General features: G+C 36.0%; 1 protein-coding gene across 5 annotated transcripts in view; it reads right to left on the minus strand.

Annotated features, from left to right (window-relative positions):
* LOC145677210 (uncharacterized) overlaps window positions 1-18812 on the minus strand; it is a 331567-nt gene extending 312755 nt beyond the window's left edge. For 4 of the 5 annotated variants that reach the window (XR_014129705.1, XR_014129706.1, XR_014129699.1 and 1 more), the window contains exons 1-2: window positions 18659-18811; window positions 5221-5353 (exon numbers count right to left, since the gene is read on the minus strand). Coding sequence is in view for 2 of the 5 variants with exons in the window: in XM_081747817.1 (XP_081603943.1) it covers window positions 5221-5344 (124 nt within the window). In the remaining 3 variants the exon portion in view is untranslated. Of the gene's footprint in view, window positions 1-5220; window positions 5354-18658 lie in introns of all 5 variants that reach the window. The other variant, XM_081747820.1, reaches the window with a different exon arrangement.
* Window positions 18813-21409: the final 2597 nt, after the last annotated feature.

Genomic DNA, 21409 nt, shown 5'->3' on the forward strand with positions numbered 1-21409 from the left:
TCCATGTTCTAAATACAGACGTTGACTTTACCAGAAATTTGAAACGTTGAATTGTTACTGACACCCATCATTTTAGCGCTAAACCTATTAGTTTCCAACTTTTCTTGATTTTATGAAGAAGTGAAAACAACGCTCGTGATTTTTATATGTGTGGTCCCAGGTTTAATCCCCGAGTGAGGGAGGGGGCACGTGCCATGGATACAAACCCAGATAGTAATTTGGAACCCACTTTCAAGAATAGGTTGTCTCATATACCCTCGGTACTAGTAAGAGATGATAAACTCCATCTCTAAAATCAAGAGTTAATAACGAAGATTTTTATCTTATTAAGTGAGTGCTTTTGCCATCTGCATCCAATATGATTGCAGTATGGCTTTTGTTACGACAGCCGGATTTGTCTGAGACATTTGCAATTCTCTCCTTGAACGATAAGTTGCTTCCAGTGACTCCTGGTACACGATTTCCATACGCAACGATTTACAGTCTCGTGAGATTGACCTGTTCGTTTTGAGAAAACTTTGGAAGGTGATTCCTTATATGAAATGAAAGAAAAAAGCTCTAACAAACTCAGGTCGAAAAACGTCTCCTTTCAGAGTTATGAACCGCCGAAAATTCGAAAAATCACGTTTCAAAACGCCCTGGCTTATAAACTATAGGACCTATCCCAAGCGCTTTAAGGAATTACACAGGAACTAGTATACACTCTATCTAAATATCCATGTTTTACCATCCTCCGTTATTGGCTAAACGAACTATAAAAAGGAAGTTAAGATATAGGGAAACTCCTTTAAGTACTAATGGTGCGTTCGTTTCGCTGGTACCGGTGAATTCTGAAACATGGATATTTAGACAGAACGCATACTAGTTCCTGTATAATTCCTTAAAGCGCTTGGGATAGGCCCTATAGTTTCTAAGTCAGCGGTTTTGAAACGTGATTTTTTTTGAATATTCAGCGGTTCATAACTCTGACAGGAGACGTTTTCCGACCCATGTTTCAAAACCAGCTTTTTCTTTCATTTCATATAAGGAATCACCTCCCAAAGTTTTTCTGTTGTTACCTTCCACCCTGTATATATAAACTAGGCGGTCTTCTAAAATGTTTATACTAATCTTGATTCTTATGTACAGTCTGATTCAAAATACCTTGGCCACCCATTGTTTCTGTTGACGAAAGTTTCTTTTCTTGTCAACGCTGCTCCTCTGTCGCTGTCTGAAACCCTATGGGATTATGAACTACCCAATACATGAATACGCACGAGCTATTTGTGACACTATCAATACAAATAATGAGGCAAGCGGAAGTAATGTCTTTTTGTAACTAGTGTAACTTTCAGCAGGTCAGTGTACCAACACACTATATAATGTGGGTCAGAAAATAGTTGGATATATATTTCACAGGAAGATTAATAGCTTTACGAAAACACTGTAGTGACCTCCTTAAACAGTGTAGTGGCTTTCTTTCTTTCCTCTCTTAAAGCTTGCAAAGCCCGCAACGTTGATGAACTGAAATATTTTTTTCACATAAATGGTATTTTTAAGCGACTACAAACGCCAAATGTCACATTAACTTACTTTAAATTTACAAGCGGATTTTAATATTATATTATATATTAAACGTTACTTGGCTGATCAGTATATCGGAATTCATCTGAAATTTTATATACTCCTACACATTTGTAATCTATGACTACTGTTATTGTCACAATGCACTCATTGCTAGTTGTTACCAAGAAAAATTTTGAAAACCAGAAAAAAATAATAACTTAATATAGCTGTAAAAATAACCTTCTAACGTAAAATGGTATTTAAAAGTAAATAAATCAGCAAAGTATCTACACAGAAGTAATAATTTGTGTTTGTGGATATACAGAGGTTGTTCAGTCTATATTTGGCCAATTTCGACTTACCTAAAAATTTAGAAGAATCCACGGCGCCAGGTTCGTAAGTGCTCGATGTGTTTCCCTTGGTTCCTAACAATAGCCCGATAACGTAATTTCCACTGTAATAGGCTTCTCTGAAGAAATGGGAGGGGAATTTTGTCCCATTCCCTTTGCACAGTTTTCCAAAGTCCTTCCACAATTGTCACACGCCGTTTTCCCAAAGCCCAAATCCACAAGAGTCCATAGGACTTGCATCTGGAGATTTAACAGGTACCTCATTGAAAGGTATCACCTGTATACCACTTGCCTCCTCCATCTCCCTGTAGAATGCGAGGAACGATCGTGAGGTATGTGATGAGGCCTTGTCCATGTGAATGCGCACCAGATTGGCGTCATTTCCGTACATTGTTGGAATCTCATGCTCGTAGATCGGCCGCATGATCTGCTCCTGAAAATACTGCGTATTCATTTTACAGTTCTTCGCCACCCTACGAATTTTCTGTTTACCTCGGTAACAGTAGCCAGGAAAGATCATGAACCCTTTTGGGAAAGATTCTTTACAGACACGAACCCACCTTCTGAAGTTCTTGGCGCCTTTCTCTCGGTACATGATGGCTCTCGGTTTACCGCAGTCGGAAAGGTAAATCCATGTTACATCAAGTGTTACGACGTACATCCACCTTTGTTTTGCCAGATGTCGTTCGTACAGCTTCCGGGCGTTACACTTTCGTTCCTTTTGGTGGGCATCCGTGAGAAGATGGCCGCGAGTTTTCATGACTTTTTCCAGCTTGAGTTGATGGTGTAACGTACAGCCATACACCTTTGTTGGCGGATTTTCTTGTATTGCCATTTTGCGAAGTTTCCTCTGCATGGTGGAGGTGACCTTGGTGCATTCCCGCTTCCTAGGCAACTTCATTGGTGATCCAAATTGTGGAGCTTCGTTGCCCTTGTACTTTTTAATAACATTTTTTATTCCACTTAAACTGATGTTGCAACCATTCTTCTTGCACTGTTTTCTAATGACAGAAACACTAAAGTGGGCGTCATTTTGGTCACAGAGCGGAAACCCACACACTTGGAAACAAATTTAACACAACACTCACAACAATGGTCCTGTTTTGTGCGTTACTGTCATACGGGCGGAAAAAGAACTCCGTTCCCAGGAAGCCACTGCACAATACTGCAGGACGCCACGAGCCAGGTCGGGTGAGTCCATTCTGCCCGGGAGGAGGAAGGAACGAAATCGGCCAAACGTAAGCTGAACAACCTCTGTATTATACATAGAAATGTGTATGTAAATACCATATAGTTCCTCTAGGAATCTATATGCCAAACTGAATGCTATTTCCTTGCCTCACTCTTATTATTTAAAATGTGATTTCAATATCAAGTAAAAGCAGCACTTAATTAGTTTGTGGTGAGAAGAATACAATATTATGTGCTTACTTCAGTTCTCCGATTCTATCCTGTGGTTTAATTTAAGTGTCATAAACCCACTTACATGTTTATTGTGATGCACTTAATGTTTACCGTAAGGCAAAAGCTAACCTCAATAGTTCTGGGAGTAGCGTAAATATTCTTTAACTCGGTTCTGAATGATCAGTTTAAAAAGGCATCATCGTAAGAAATATTTAAAGCATGAATAACTAAATCTGTGTTGTTAGATATGTGAAATGATGTATAAACAAGCCTTTCTTCGAATTGTGATTAAAGGATAAGAATTTGAAAGTAATGCTTATCTTCCTAATTAGAATAAGTTGCTGAAGCGAGTAATGTATATACGCTTCTTGCAATTCAACTGTAGTTAATTATATCCAGCTGCATACTCCATGAATATTTGGACTGACTGAACTAATGTAAATTGTCCTTATTATTGCTTACCTTCTAATCAAAGCAAACTAAGAGCATGAGTATGTATCTGAGGTAAATAAAATACCAGTAAGGATCACTAAAGTGTTCCGGGTGTTGTACATTTAATTCCTTTTAATACGTTATACGCGCGTAAGTCCCATGGGACCTGTAGTATCACTTCTGTAGGGACCGCGTAAATTCCGGGGACCTACATGTGTGAGTTTTTACTTCCTTAGGAAGCCGTCGGTTTAATCTTGATAAGTCTTTTCCATAGCAATAGATCAATGTAGCTTCGAGAAAGAGATTTCTGCTAACGGTCCAGTAATATTGCATTCTTCATTTTCTATATTTCGCTTATATTTTTTTTTTATTTTTTTATTTTATTATTATTATTATTATTTTTTTTTTTTTACAAAATTATTAACAGTCTGATGGGAAGAATCACAAAATTCACTGAAGTGCTTAACGTGTAACAACTATCGTCGTATATTTGTCATCGTATTCAAATGAAATGAAATGAAATGAAATCTTTAAGTTTTACGTCCCACGGTTATGTCGGTTAGGCTAAAGGAGACGGTGATGATGAGAGATGAGTGAAATGGTGGAATGAAGAAAGTGGGAGGAAACGGGATAACCCCGAGAAAACCCACGAACACGGTGTTTGTCCACCACAAAGTCCACACGGCGCGAGCTGGGATCGAACCAAGGACCCCAAGCACCGGAGGTCCATCATGTTCAAGTTGCCTGTACAATGCACCATGAATTTAGACTTGTTTCATATCTGTTTCTGTTTCCTCATCTTTAGTCTGCAACCCTCTTCTTCTGTCCATAAAATTTCCATGAGACTTTATGATGTTTGAAATATGGACGAAGACATTCGAAAGGTAGACAATGGCATAAAGGAAAATTGTTGCACACAGAAAACGCCTACACCAGGCATCTGTTCGGGACGATGGAAAGATGGCGGTTTCAATAATTCACTTTCATTAATTATCTGTTTTCTTAAATTTCTTTAGCCTAGAGGGCATATCAGCGCAACGTGAAACTTAAAAATGATATCTTCATTTTTGCCACTAAACTGTCTACCTTCAGCCGGGCTACACTATTATGTGATCCTGAATCCCAAGATAGTGCCATCTACCTGGAAGCCTCACAGCTATTTTTCTTTTTCTTCCTACTTCTTCTCCTCCTTTTCTAATGATTTCGAGAAAGGTTCATAGTGTTCTTTTTTTAATGTTTGCAATTTTGTTTTTACTGTTTCCTCCTAACTAATTAATTCTCCTTTCTCGCTTTGAGATTCTATTATTCCAACCATGTATGCATGAAATCTTGTAGTAATGAGAAATGTTGCTGGAGGATATCTTTCTTCAGTTGCTGATCATTAATTAGTCTGTATTCATACATTTCAATAATGAATAAATCAAATAGCTGAATTAATTTTCGTATGTGTATCAGTAGTATATTAAAATAATGAAAGACTGTTACTTACTGTCAGTACCATTCGTATCAACTATATCCATCATTTGACTGTCCTCTCCATTGGTCTCGGACTGTTCAGTTGGTGCTGCTGTTTCTTGGTCTCCCAAGTTTTCTTTACCTCCTTCCACAGACATCTTATATAACTGAAAATAATGACAGAAAAAAGTCAGTATAGTCTAATTATTGTAGCACCAAAAACAATAACAACAATTTGCAAAAATATGTTATCAATCGTTTCTAAGACGTACAAGTAACAGATCGCAAAAAACAAGGAAATATTATAACATATTTGATTATTTTATTTAACGTAATTTGTACCAAAAGGCCCCTTACACATATCTCGTGTCTTCAAATGTCTGAGGGTTTAGAAAAAACATGTAATAATCATTAAGTCCCCTCTTTCCCCATCTCTTTAGGATGGAATCTACGAAATTCGCAAAAGAAAACGGAACATTCTTATCCTATGCATCAGAAGGCCTTATTTCCCAAATTTCTTGTTATTATGTGCAACAATTCACCTTCGCGCAAGTTAATTCGATATTAATATACTGTGAATAAAAAAAAAATGATCTATGTAATTTAAAGAAAGATTTTTACTGTATGTAAAAAGGTATTAATGTTTATCGACTCAGAAAAGATTATCTATATATCCCTACGTCAACCACACTGAATTTGCCTTCCACTCCTTTGGTTGGAACTTTTCTAAAACGTGTGTAAATGAGATGTTCACTGTCTATCGAAAAGCCCCAAATACTAAATTTCAAGACTATGCATTTTTCTTTTTAAAGCCTCTTCATATCCTATCCTGAAACTGCCACCTCAACAGTTCAAAAGCTACATGTAATGCTGCATGTAAAATTTTATGTAACATTTCTCTCGAATGGTTTATTGTTCTACTTTTACGACACTGGTCAGTTCCATAAAGTTATAGCGTCATAACGAGAAACATATAACCGTCCTTAGATTTCAGTGAAGACACTGTTCAAAGGTATTGAGATCAGTCATGTAATTTGCAAGTTATAAACGACCAATCATATATATATCCTACTCATTAGTTCTTTAATGTATTTATACCGATGTGTTTTATACTATCACAGCATATTAGTATAATATCAGAACCGATGATGTTATGATGTCTAGAAATAGATACGCCAAATCTGTGTGATATAATTAAAGATTGAGATTAGTTCCAAGGTAGATTAACCATAAGCTTACTAAAAGCAATCCAGTGAGAGTATATACACATTATGATCACTAAGATAATGGTTGATAAAGATTTTCATTTATAAGCAGAAATTAGAACTAAGTTAGGGCTATTTGTAAGTTGTAGAAATTGCTATGTTGAGTAAATTTAGTGTTCCGGCCTTGAGGGAATAACATTTTTTACTTCTAACAGTGGGGTGGCCTTTCCTAGAGGTGAATCTACGATGAAATATCTACGAGTGAGACATTTTTAACTTCTAACAAATAAAAACGATTCGACAGAGAATTAAATGTACAACGTTTTATGTCCAGTGCACATTTAAACTACGCCACAAATACCTGAGCTCCCACATGGCTAAGCGATTAGCGTACGTGCCTTTGGCGTGGGAGACCCGGATTCGATCCCCATGGGAACTTACGTGATTTGGATCCCATGTTAAACTGCAAGTCCATGTCTCATATAGCCTCGCTGCTAAACAGGACGCTAAACTCACAAATCAAATCAAACCACAAATCGTCATTTTTAAGATTAAACATTTTTTAAAAAAATAATATCGTTAATTTTTTACACTGTTGGCTTCGTGGTATACAATTCTCCCCCCGCAAAAAAAAAAAAAAAAAAAAAATATACCTAAGTCTCAAATTTCACACTTTCTTTGTTATAGGTGTTCAAACACTGTGATTTTTTGAAAATTGGCTATCTTCAACCTGAAATGTCTCAAAAGGGACAAACTGAAAAAGTCTCATTTTTAGCAAAATATCGCTATTGCGTAGTAACAAGTGGTTAAAATTTGATCACTGCAACTTAACTAGTTCTTTTATTGCAAAATTCGATTAGCAACTAAAGTATGACTAAAGTAATAGTACATTCTACAACTAAACTATATAAGTTAAGTTTAAAAACATAGTTTAGTTTAATTGTACATGTTGTTTTATTGTAATAAAATTTTACTGACCGTGAGACAAACAAACTGTTAATCATATTTTGAAGGAAATAATTATTTAGAAATAAACGCTGTTTTGTCTTGCGTAGTTTCTGAGCTTACGCAATTCATATAAAGTTGTCAAGATTACTCCATTAATAGGAGCACCTATTTAGCTTACTTTTTAAGTAAAATGCAAAAGAAAATTACCGAAAAACACGGCTGTATTGAAATCATCACTTCAAAAATTGAAAAAAAAAATTATAAAAAAGGACATCTTTCCAGATATTAGTCAAACGGACTGAATAATTCATCAGCATACTTTTTGAAAAACTTTCGAAACTTCAATACTCATTCCTTGCTAGTCAATAGTCCGGTTATCTTACCTATCTGAACCCATCTCTGAAAGATGGTACATAGATTGTAATCTGTGGTTTCGCTGCCAACTATTCTTTCATTATCCAGGATGCAGTCCAGGGATTCCACTGGAATTATGCACACGGAAAAGTTCGCCCCTTCACAATCTACTTCGAAGATTCAACAATAAAATTATTGACGCATACATCTCCTGACATAATTTCTGACTGTCCCATACATGACACAACAGCAGTGCACCTTCTCCAGATATGCCTAATTGATTTCACGCAGTCTCATTTTACTACAAAATCATGCATAATCTATTACTATAGTGATAGCGCTGCCTCTCAGTATATAAACACGCTCCATCTTTTCAATTTTTGTTACCAAGAATAAGACAATGGGATCATTTTCTGCCACGGCACATCGCAAAAGTGCATGTGATGGTGTAGGTAGGACTGTTAAAATGACATGTAAACTAGAGCCAATTTTCAAATAACCTATGATAACCAGATTATGGGTCCATGACAGTTGTAAGAGTAGGCAAATGGACACATTGAGTCAATACATTTTCAGTATAGTATAGTTGAACAGCAAAAGGAGAAGAGGCTTTGAAACTTGACAATGACAGCAAAAACTATACCAGGTACTCAGAGGCTCCAATTTCTTGCTCCATTGGACAAGAAAAGGCGCAAGTGCGGACGTTTTCATTTCCTAACAGCTCAAAGAGTAGAAAGTACAACTTTCGAGTGAGATCTTCAATTCACAGAAATTGTTAGTTTCTTGGTTTGCAGATATGATGGACATTGCTGGATACGATGTCTTCTAAACTCAGATGAGGAAAATCTAACACTGAAGATGAAGTTCCTACATCCACATCGACCTCCACCTTCCTTTCGCTACCCAAACTTCGAGAATATTTTCAATGTATCTAATGATGTTATTTCAAAAGTAGACCCCTGCATAAATCGAACAGAAAGAGTTAACTTCTCAAAGCAAGAAGTGGACAACGCTAACCGAAAGTTATAAATGGAAGTGAACACTATGTAATTCTTTTGTAAATACCTTCGGAATTAATACTTAATGCTGAGAAGATAAAACTTCATAATTTTATTTCACAATGATACCTTTCCAATCCCTACGAAATGTTCACCAAGTGTACTAGACATTAGTAAGCAAAAAATATACGGTTTCCTGATAAAAAAAAAATAATAATAATAATAGATATACAAGTTGTACTAAAGATCAGAGAAACTTTTTTTTGGTGACCTTGACTATTAATGACACAAAATCTTGCCAAGTAACATATCACATGAAAGTCCATTCCAAAAGCTTTAAGATAGAACCAAACATAGCACTTCAACTCTTATAGGGGCTGCGAATAACGATGTTTTATAATTAACAGAACCTTACATTACCCCCCCCCCCCACACACACACACACACACCAAAAAAAAAAAAAGTTTCGATTAAATTTTCTCAATCACTTCGTGGGTAGAGCCAAACTTGTAAATTTTCCTGAAACTGGTGATGGTGAAGTTGTGAGACTTGTTGATTTGACATGAAATCACTCATAATCTGTCATAATTATGACAATTTCACGGTTAAAATGAAAATGAAAATGAAATGAAATCTTTGAGTTTTACGTCCCACGGTTATGCCGGTTAGGCTAAATGAGACGGTGATGAGTAATGAATGAAATGATGGAATGAAGAAAGTGGGAAGAAACGGGAGAACCCCGAAAAAACCCACGCACACGGTGTTTGTCCACCACAAAGTTCACTTGGCGGGGGCTGGGATCGAACCCGGGACCCCAACGGTTAAAATGAGTGAATATATATGAAAGAGGAATGTCCAAGATATTAATTTCCACCGGTGCTGTATTTCTGGAAATGTAGGGAAACTGTATTTTTTATTTACAAGGGTACGGTTACTAATGTGAAATCATTACATGTTGTATAGGAACTGGTAAATCTGAACACTTACAATAATGTATACAGCAGACAATTAGTTCCTGCCACTAGAGTTATTTTCTGAATGTCATCGACGTTGAAACACTAAGTAAAATACATATGAAGAGTACGGGGGAATAACGATGAAAGTCACATTTTCACACTTCGGAGATATTAGCTTTTTAAACTTTGAAACGCTTTATTTTATGCATTTGACACAATGAGCAAGAATAAATGGAATGAAGCATAAGGTCAACAATCTGACAATGCACCAGAAATTTTCCAAGAGGTTATATTTGATAACAATGGAGAAAATTCAACAATAGCATTGTAATGCAAAAACCAAAGCGGAAAAAAAGATGAATGTCCAGAAAATTGAGTGAAAAACGATGAAAGTCACATTTCTCTCCTCTAACTTTAAATGAAAATTCTACTCACTGGAACGGATAAACCACAAAAAGATTTAAAATGATAACAAATCAGAAGTATGCTTTACGCACATAACTACTAATTGGGGAATACATCTCTGTATGTTCATTCCTGATGCGGTAAATTTGAATAAAACATCACCGACTGCTTTGTGGTAATAAGTTTAGGGATTTCCTGCAGGTCTTTTCACTTCAAAGCAGACATTGGTAAGTCATGGGAATACACTTTGCCTGGTAAGAGGAACTCTTCTCCTGCAACCCAGATGATGTCTGCTTCTTATTAATTGCCTCTGTAAGTACCAATGTTTCCCATGGACTGTTGTAACTTGCGAAGCGCATAGACATAATGCGTGGCTGTTCAATCTCTACTTTCACTTCCTTCAGGGGTCTGGAGGGAACAGGTAACTTCCTTTTGTACAATCCATTAGAGGCAAAGAAATGTGTCCAAGCCTTCAACATCTTCTGTTGGCACTTCAAATATGAAATGGTGGAGCATTGAGACGACTTCATCTGCCCCTTTCTTAGCCACTGTCTCGTCTTACCCATAAAAGACTGATTCTTCCGATGGCAGCAGATGAATATTGAATAAATGCACTGTTAGTTGTCGTTTATAATACACAAAATTACTAGCTATATTCGGGACTTGCAAATTCGCCTGAAAATCCATAGCAATGGCTTCTTCTTTTGTGGTTTGTGCGCAGCGTTGTCGACACTGACGTTTCCTGGAATAAAATGTTTCTGCTCGCCGCAAATGTAGTTCTTTTTTAATACGCAAGTCATGCAGGTCCTTTTCCTTCTTCCTGCTATCGTCATCTGAGTTCGCTTTGGATGCCAATTCTTCTTGCAATAGTTTCTCTTGCGCCTTCATTGCATCACATGCACAACATGTATCTGAACGGGGATATCAAAACGAAATGTTGTACTCAGTATTGAAAACACGCATGCAACTATCGAATGAAACATGGTTGTTAGGGTACATTGCTAGAAACATGTGATGCAGCTTCTTACCATTGAGTTCTGCCGGCAGATAAATCCTGCATGATTTCTTCAATGAGTAATGCGCTTTCCGACCTCGAAGAGATGGAATGTGTTCATGAATTTTTTGTAAGGTTTCCTCGCGTAAAGAATGTGGTCGATTTTTGGGCTTTTCTTGTCTATCGGGGACTACCGTACCACATTTCTTCAACTGCTCTTGAATAGTCTGTAAAGTTCTCGCTGATATGCCATGAAGGGCCAAAAATGCTTTGTAGCAAACCGGTATTTCCTCCATCACATCATTTCTTTTAACCCTCACTTTGTACTTGTACGCATTATCACGAAGATGAGCCTCATTTTGTTTTTTCGCGGGCGCCTCCTATTCACTAGATTAACTTCAATTAAACCGCTTAAATGGAGCCGTTGAGCATCTCGATCAGGCAAAGAATTGAAATGACTGATGCTATCCCTGTCACTTCCGTGTACACTTTCAAAACACTTGAATCTTCTACACTTACATTCTGCACCTGTTTCATGCGTTTGTTGGCGTAACTTTTTGGAAGCGTCCGACACACGTCCATGTCCTCTTCTTTTCTTCCCACGTTCTTTTGCACCTGGGCACGAGTTATCATCCATGTTAACTCCAAAACCGTGTTATTATTAATGCACTTCTCAGCAACACGACTGCTCTATGTAAAGGCGTGTTTCTACTGGCAGCTAACAGCGTTGCAAAACAATCTTATCATTCGAGCGAAAGTGTAACAATACAAAGACTTGTTCAGCAGGAAATTGGACTTCCATCGTTTATTCAGCGTATGCTGTGACATTCATCTTTCTTCCCTCTTTCAAGGTTTTTAAAAACTCGTTTTACATGGGACTAAAAGCGTTTCTGTGGAAAATGAATATAAGTCCAGAAAGCTCATGCTGACCTCTACCGTTGGCCTCCATAAAATAAAAATCGTTAAAAATGGACTTTTATCGTTATTTCCCCGTACTCTTCATATGCATGAATAACCTTTATTAAGTTCGCACGCATACTATCAATCTGTACGCAGTTATTCAAGCATGCATCAGGAAAATTAAAGTACGGAATGTCTTAAGATATTTTTTAAATACCTGGTGATGAATTTTTCACCTGCCATATGCGGAACCTTACTCATATATTCCAATTCCGATGTTTGCACCTCCAATGTAAATTTGTGCATACTTTGTGGGCAGGCGCCAACTAAATAATGGCAGATGGTGACCCCGAAAAACAAAATTTACGGAGAAATGAACAGAATCGGATGAAATATCAGCATGAGTATAACAAAAAAGGTAATAGAAGGTCATAAATGTAGGGTGATTAATTAGGGAGAAGAACGAAGTTAAATTCTGGACTATATGAGTTCGCGTATTGATACGATATTGGGTAAGCAGGCAATAGAGAATAATATGGCAGTGATTCAAACCCTCTGTCTTATTAACTAACCTAGGACGTGTAAGCTGCAGTAACAGAGGGAAAAAGAGAAATATAGAATGGAAAGTAATAAGAGAGGAGTTGTATTTGAACCAAACCATTTTATGGGGGCATAAATTTGTAAAGGAAGAAATATGTTACTTAATTTCACAATAAATTTGTACAAGTAAACAAACATATCGTGATCTTACCTCTCACATGTATAATAAGGTAGAAATACGAAATGGAAAATGTGCTCTTTACCACATAGTACTCCATAAAAAAATAAAAACGATCAAGTGAAGTGCTATATGAAGGTAGCCTACAAACTGATCACAGAAGTGTTGCAAAGCTGTGCCACACACAAACTCTGGTTTCATGCCATATAAAGTGTATTTCCACTATCCTCGTTTATAAGTATATCCACTGTCGCTGACGCTCTCCCTCTTCCCCTCACTCACATTCGGGTGCCCCTGCCTTGAGTAGCTTAGAAAGCGTTCGCACTTTTTAGAGGCCACAAACGAGGCTAGCAAAAACTGGTTTCGGTTTTAAAATTAATTTGTGTTTTATGCACTGCAGTGTTTAACTCAGCCCTTCTGTACCCATTAGTGCAACTTTTCCCTTAATAATTTGATTTTGAGCTTAGCATCCCGATGAGAAGCGAGGATATATAAGATGTGGACCTACAGCTTAACGTGGGATCCGAAGCACATGAGCTCCAGCCGGGAATCGAACCCAGGTTACCTGTGCTAAAGGTCCGTACGCTATCCACATAGCCACAAGGGAGCATAAACTCACCCCTTAAGAAACATTTTCTAAAGCAGTAAGACTGCATCTTCTGCTAAGGGAAGTTCCTATTTCATGAATGTAAGTATCTCCTTGTGCGACAATCTAGTAGAGGAAACACGTGTTTTCGTATGCGTTTTGCACTTTGTGATATCCGAGGGATGTATTTAATAGGGAGCTCCGCCCCCTACCTATCCTCTAAAAGTATTTACATAGACTGCAGTAGGATTGTTTATAGTATTGATAGGAAACATGTAAAGGTAACGATCTTTTTTCCCCGAACACTGCATAGTTTGCAAACACTTAATAGTTGGAAGGTAGAAAGGTGCTACAAGAGTTTATTGGGGCATGGTTTTGTAAAATTTACGGAACAAACATGAATTGTAATATCGAATGAGAAACATACAAGAAATCTGAATATGTGAATCTTATATGGACGGTCAATTTTCGGTTTTTAGCAAAGAGTTCTAGTATTTTAAATGGCGCTCCTTTGTATGAAAAGCAATATGAAAAAAAAAAAAAGACCAAAAACAAGTACAAGAGATGTGCAAAAGGGAATAAAATGACTTGTTTGTGTTAAAAATACTGACTGTATGTTGTGATCAGATACTGACTTATTCCTTCATGTTTCTCATTTCAGTTTGATTGTGGCAGAGTGCGGGCGGGACTAAAATTCACTGCAGCAACAATGTGTTTAATAGGGAGGAAAGATTTAGAAATGGTAAAATCAAAACAACATGATGAAGAAAGTAAAACTGGAACGCCGGTTTCTACTGTAAATTCAACTATTGTAAGAAAATTGAATTTTATGGATTCAAAATTTAAGCTAAGCCTACCAATGGTGAAGGTTCCCATCAGCCTAGTACATCCAGTATGGAATTGGAACAATGTCAATCGTACCTAAAAATAATAATTTTTCAGAAGTGCAGAGTGAAACTGAAGAAAAGGAAAGTGTGTTGTATGTCTTCAGTAGTGACGACAGTGATAAGGATCCTATTTACGAACCAAATGTTGAGGAAGTAAGCAAACTGCAAAAAGAAAATGAGTTTAACAGTGGCAGTACAAGAAAAGGTGTTAAATGAAGGAGTAGAGAAATAAGAAAGAATAGGAAGGTATCCAGAAATACAGGACAGTGTTACGTAACTGAAAGTGGAAAATATGTCACGAAGAGATCTTTTATTAGGTTAGCCACATGTATGAAATGGAAACAGAAAATTAGTGAAGAGACGCAAAGGAAATCGTTTGATTATGGGTTCTCGTGACCGTAGAGCATGTTTTTTGTCAGCTTTAATAGATTTTAGTTCCCTGAATGTTTCAAGAAAGAGAAGAGACACACCAGAAAAGCAAAAAACAGAATAGTTACTAATCAATATCATGTCTCCGTAAATGGAAATAATGTAAGAGTGTGCACGTCGTTTTTCTTGATAGTGTTTGATGAGAGAAGCAAATTTCTGTGGTTTATTTGCCAACAAAAGCAAAAATCTCCAGGATGTACAGTGATTCCTGACAAGCGAGGTAAACATTCTCCTCCAAATAAAATAAACTCATACAGATTAAGAAAAATTTGTGATTTCCTAAATTCTTTGCCAGTATATGAAAGCCATTATTGTCGAAAAGAAACTAGTAAAAGTACTTGCCACCGTTTATGACATTAGCTCAGGTGTATAAGAAATACAGAGAACAGGCACAAAATCCTGTTGGTTATTCATTATTTTGCAAATATCTTTCATAATATAAATATTGCCATTAAATACTCCAAAAAGGACACTAGCCATTCTTGAGATGCATTTAAAATTAAGCTTACATATGATTTGAGTGAAGATAAGGAAGAAATATTAAAGCAACAGGAAAAACATCATAAAGAAGCAGAATTAGTTTATGAGACTAAAATCACAGATAAAATGCTAGCAAAAGAAGGGAATAATATGACAGTGCTTGTTTTTTTTTTTTATCTTTAACAATGTCTTCCCACATTCTGCATACAAACATCAATTGCGTTCTACGAAAGACAACTCTGGACGTATAACTTAACTGTCCGTAATCTAAAGAATGAGAAAACCTCATGTTATGTATGGGTATGAAACTGTAGGTAAAAGAGGAGCAAATGAGATTTCTTTGTGTCTATAAAAAGCTATTTCAGCTTTAGCAAAGGACATTGACCACGTAGTGCTTTACAGTGACTCTTGCTCTGAACAAAATAAAAACACTCCATTTGTGGCAATGTGTGTATCACTTATGAGCAAAACAACTCACATAAACATTTTGGATCACATGTTTGTGGTCCCAGGGCATAGCAGGATGGAGTGTGACCATGGGAAGATCGAATAACTTAGAAAACGATACCAAATGCCCATCTTTTCATCCTCATGACTGGACACAGTTAATAAGAGTTACTTTCAAGAAAAATCCTTTTGAAATAATTGAAATGACCCAAGATGGATTTCTTGATTTCTCCACAGTAGCAAAAACTGAGCTGCAGACGAAAAAACAAACGAAGAGGGAGCAAAGTTTGTATGGCAGTCTGTGACGTGGCTCCGTTATTTTCGTAATAAAACGTTGCTCAATGATGATAAATTCCGTGTTATGGACCTTTCTCGACGACGCATAAAGAATCTCACTTTGGAACCTCGAGTGTGCTACAGTGCATTATTGCCAATTTCAGTAGAGAAAAAGAGAGACTTGTTATCTCTTTTGCCTTATATTCCACCAATATTTCATGACTTCTACATAGGTTTACCTACTGCAACCAATGTACAAGATCCACTGCTTGCTTCTGAAGATAATGAATAAATGCAGTTGATGGGGGGAAAGTTTGTGGTTAGCTCTTCACAATGTCATTATATTACTTCTAATTCTAATATAAACGGAAGGAGTTTCTTTGAAAATGTACTCTTCGTCGGTGTGCACGCTGGCATACTTAACAATATAGACATTTCTAAGTCGAAACATGACTAATATTTATAGCACTTTGTAAGGATTGCAAAGTGAGAAAGTATGTTTTCATTAGATTAAAAGTAAATTTATCAATAACTTCACTGCTTTTATATTGCAAAAGGTATATAAGATTAGAAATTGTATTCCAATAAAATAATAGTAGACAAACTTTTTTATCTTATATTTAAGACTTCATCCCATCGCATCACCAACATCGGCTGTTAAGCATTAAAAAGACAAAACGGAATTGGAACACATGCAGTTGGACGGGTGAGGAAAAAAAGTTGAAAACCTCGACGAATATCCGAGATTTTCAAGTTTTTATTGCTAACTCATCCCAGCCACGTGTGTTAAAATTCCTTCTTGTCTTTTTAACGTTTAACAACCGTTAGTGGTGATGCGAAGAGATGAAATCTTACAATATAAGATTTTAAAAAGTTGAACAGTATTGTCAACTATGTGTATTCCAGTTCTTTTTTATTATTTTTAAATACGTGACAATCTATGGGAACAATGTGATATTGCTGAAAACGTTCTAACAATATTCTGGTTAATTTGTACACTTAGTTAGTCAAAGTATGTATCAATGTAAGCATTTATGTAGTTTAACACGCCAGTTCTATAGTGTTCTATTAGAAATAAGGTAATTATAATTGACTATGATGATGACTTGTTCCTTTTTTCCATATCAACATATAACTGAACCCAAAGAAATAAGACACATAACATACCATAATATCGTTAATAATGTTGGTAAAATTTCAATTCGTAACTTCAAAGTATTTAGAACGAAACATACTGTAAAAATTTGAGATTTTAAAAATATTTCCTTAGGTGTTTTTACTATACCTCAATTAGTTTTTTGACTCTCCTGAAAAATGAATAAAAATGACTTGTTACCTTTAGCCCTGAGTCTGTCCATATACGAGCAAATGCCGTAATAGCATGAGTAAAAGGCCATAATATTTAATACACAGTCTGCACTTGAAAGCACATAAAAATGTATTGTCAAACATGGAAGCGATAATAGGGAGTCATGTTAGTTCTGATCCTTGATTGAAGTATCCGAAAGGTGTCCAGAAAGTGTCCGACGCGTTCCAGTGAGCTGTCCGAAATACCTACTATACCCTGGCCGGCGTACTATGATTCCTGACAGCTCAGCTCGAGAGGACGACTGAGGAGTGCGGTGCTGCCATGTGCTTCTCGCGCAAGGGGAGGATCGTCTGCTTCCTCGTGGAGGGTGAGAGGGGGTGAGTGAAAGTTTGGCAATGTGCGGTGGTTACCATGGAGACGCGACAGGTTCTGAGCCTAAGGCTGGTTGACCTGCTGTCTTCTGCTCGCTCGCCGTGGCCTTATGCAAAGCTGTTAGAAATCATCGTTCAACGGCCAGGGTATAGCAGTGATGACAGTGTCCGACAACAACGTTAATATATTGCAAAACTGACTGATCTCATGTTCAAATATCAAAGAAAATAAAAACAACAATTTGATTTACCTGACGTGGAAAAGGATAAACACTATGATTTCAAGAAATTCCAAACCTTAAATTACTAATAATTATATAAGAATAATGAAGAGAAACTATTAAATTTTTATGAGAACCACAGATTACTGAATTTAAGTGATAATTGAAGCTTCTACGAGAACCTGTTCCAGTCACTGTTCTAGTTTAACTAGTCTCACTGGGTAACCTAACCTAGCTTAGTTTTTTTTAAATATTTTAACTGCTTTTTTGTAAGTTTGCAACTGGAGAGACACTTCTAAACTTAAGCCAAAGTTAAGAGCGAACGACGGAAATGAGAGTAATTTTAGGTTAGGTATATGAAAACAACAAATAAATAGTAATACAACTTCGAAAGCAGGTTCATGTGGGTCTAATGAGGGGCCGCCATCTGCGGATGATTAGCTAAAACATAATTTTAATAAGTACTCTCTGGTAGCACTCAGATACTTAATTTCTCCTCTATTTCCAGTAAAAAATTGAAAGTAAAATTATCAATTTCGTAGCAGACTTTAAGTAATCCTGTACCAAAGGATAATTTGAATTTTGGGTTATAGTTAAGGAGCCGTACTTCCCATTTAGGGAAGGACGAGAAACGCCATACTTTCAGGAATTATTCATTGACTATCTAGGATGTTAAAAAGTAGGTAATAGACTGAGTTCTTGCCCTTGTACTTAGGGTGTTTACGTAGTGCAACAGTAAGATGTATCCTCGTGCACGGGAGATGAGAAGTAGCTGTTCTTAACTATTACCGAATTTTGCTTAAAAGTATCAATTTGTAGCACACCTAAAGTAATTCTGTACCTAGGATAATTTCAATTTTACTCATAATTCATTCTACTGATATGAGAAATCTGCTACAAATTTTCTCTGTCGTTACAAAATATACATATTTTACACGGATAATCATCATAGTAATTAACTGATATAAAGTCTAGATCTTATACTTACTTTACATGAACATCTCACGTATAAAGTATAACAGGAAACTTCCCTATACAACCTTTACAAGACATTTACAATCCTACATTATTTACCAAAACATTCTACGAACACCGAATGGAACAAACTAATAACCCATTCGTGAACCATAAGTAACAGGAAAAAGAAATAGATTAAACTGACTGACCATTGTGTTTATGTGCCAACAAAGTAATGCTTTCTTCAGGGTAAATGGCTTGAACAAGAAAATTGTTTGAATTTTCAATTTACTACAATCTGAAATTCAATTAATTTTGCAGACAGAAGCACTTTTCTGGTATGTATTTTATTTTATTTGAATATACGTTCGTTGCATCGAAAATTGAATATAAACACATATATGATGTATGTATATGTATATATGCTAGGGACCCTTAATTGATTGGAGAAAACAGTTTGCAATGGATGTGTAAATTATATTGCCGTTTACAGCACTTCGATATCGGAAACCGTTCCGGAGATATGATAAAAATTGCTGAAGTTTGCAACACTGCTTAAATCATGTAATCATGTAAAAAGCTAAGAAGAGGGAAAGCAACGGGAACACAAGGTTCGTATATACACTACAGATACGAACCTTGGTATATACACTACAGATGAGTTGTCAAATGAGATGTTAATAAACATAGATAATACCGGTAAATCTTTGGAAAGTTTAAAGAATATTATGAATAATATACTTGAATCAAGAACCATTCCTCCAAGTAGGAAGCAAACAAAGATTAAGTTAAAATATAAAGGAAAAGGGAAAGATAAACATTACATAAAAAATTATAGACCAATAGCTATTACCAGCTGCGTACGTAAGTTCTTTATAATTATTCTAAGAGACAGAATAATGAATTGGCTAGAGCATGGGCGGCGATTGGGGGGGCAAAGGGGGGAAGTTGCCCCCGCACTGTTTTTAAGTAACCAATTAATGTATATAGTTTCATTTGGAAATGTAACGATTTTGTATGTGTTACTGATTAATAGGAAAAAATGCTGCCATATAATATTTGCTGTTGCGTGAATACGTATTGGTTGTCTTCCCGTGGAGTAAAGAAAGCTACAGTAATTGCGTTTTAATCGCCACAGAAAATAACCCCAAAAAATAACCTATTGGAGCACAATTTCAGCATACTTTCATTTCTTCTTACAAGGGCTCGATATGTTAGTGAGCCGCTTTGAAGCTAATCGAAAGAACATTATGCAAAAAAGTAGGGCCTATTTCACAAGTTATTCTTTAATTGCACAAAAATTGACAGTTCCTAAAATGTCTTTTCTTCTTCCTAAAGTAAGGAATATCGATTAAAAAGAGCGTGATAAGAAACAACTTCTACCTTTTCCATTGTTTTGTAGTGTAATATACGAGTGAAGTGTTGTGTTTAAGGATGTACGAGTGTATATACAATAAAATTTAGTAAATTGAACATAATTCTAGGTTTTAAGTTTATTTTGTATAACTGAAGTGTGGATTGTAAGTATTGTTGTGTTTTGATGTATTCCAAGAAAGTGAAATCTGCACCTAATGGCAACGAACATATTTCAAGAAGTTGCAAAAGCAAATATTTCTTTAAATGTCGTAGCATATGCTTGTAGTATTTACTGTCTTTCTTTTTCTAAGAGTAATAACATACATTTAATATCATGTGTGGAATTAAATATTAAGTTTTTCATTAATCCTCAGTTTCATTATAACTTTTGCAAAACAAGCATCATTATTCATTACTATGATTAATATTATCCTTTCTATTTATTTGTTTTGCAAATTTATTAAATAATCTGATCACACAATTTTCCAGACAGAATTTTAAGATATTCATGAGCAAGGAATCAAATCTCTTCTTACACTTTCGTTGTTTAAGAGTACAAAGGGCTAGTATCTACTTGCGTTGTTCTTCTCAATTTACTTAATAAACTATTATATACGATATACGGTATTTTAACTGAAAATATAGTATCCTATTAGTTATACAACCTTTCGTCAAACAAAATGTTAGAAACAACCAGGAAAACTAACATTTATATACAAATATTCAGATAATGTCTTGCCCCCTCACTTTTAACGTCCAACCGCCGCCACTGTGCTAGAGAAAAACAAAATATTAAGTGAGCTACAAAATGGATTCAGAACAGATAGAAGAACAACAGATAACATCTACATTATAAAACAATTATTAGAAATATGTAGAGAAAGGAAAGAAGATTTCATAGTAGCATTTATTCATATTGAAAAAGCGTTTGATACAGTCAAGAAAAAGCTATTATGGGTAGTAATGGGAAGCTTAGGAATCTCAAAGAAATTTATTATGCTCCTAAAGGAATTATATAAAAATAACAAATACAAATATGAAATGGGAAACATAAAATCAAAATGGATAAACAGTAACAAAGGTTTGAAACAAGGATGTCCTCTATCAGCAGTTTTATTCCTGATATATATATATATATATATATATATATATATATATATAGGGTTTGTCCGGAAAGTAATAGGACTGAGTCAATTTTTTTAAAAAAATCTTGAGCCAATCGTTACAATTCTTTAAAATCTTTCAAAATAGGCTCCTTCTGCGTCGATACGGCGCTGCCAGCGCGATTTCCAAGCATTAAAGGCGTCACGGAAGTCACTCTCCGGAATAGCCGGTGCAAGCTGCTTGGATCCCCTCTGTCGTCTCAAAATGCTTGCCTTTCATCGGGCGTTTCAGGCGAGGAAACAAAAAGAAGTCCGGGAAGCCA

This window comes from Thermobia domestica, chromosome 2 (genome assembly GCF_964235325.1).
Source record: "Thermobia domestica chromosome 2, izTheDome1.hap1.1, whole genome shotgun sequence".
Taxonomy (NCBI): domain Eukaryota; kingdom Metazoa; phylum Arthropoda; class Insecta; order Zygentoma; family Lepismatidae; genus Thermobia; species Thermobia domestica.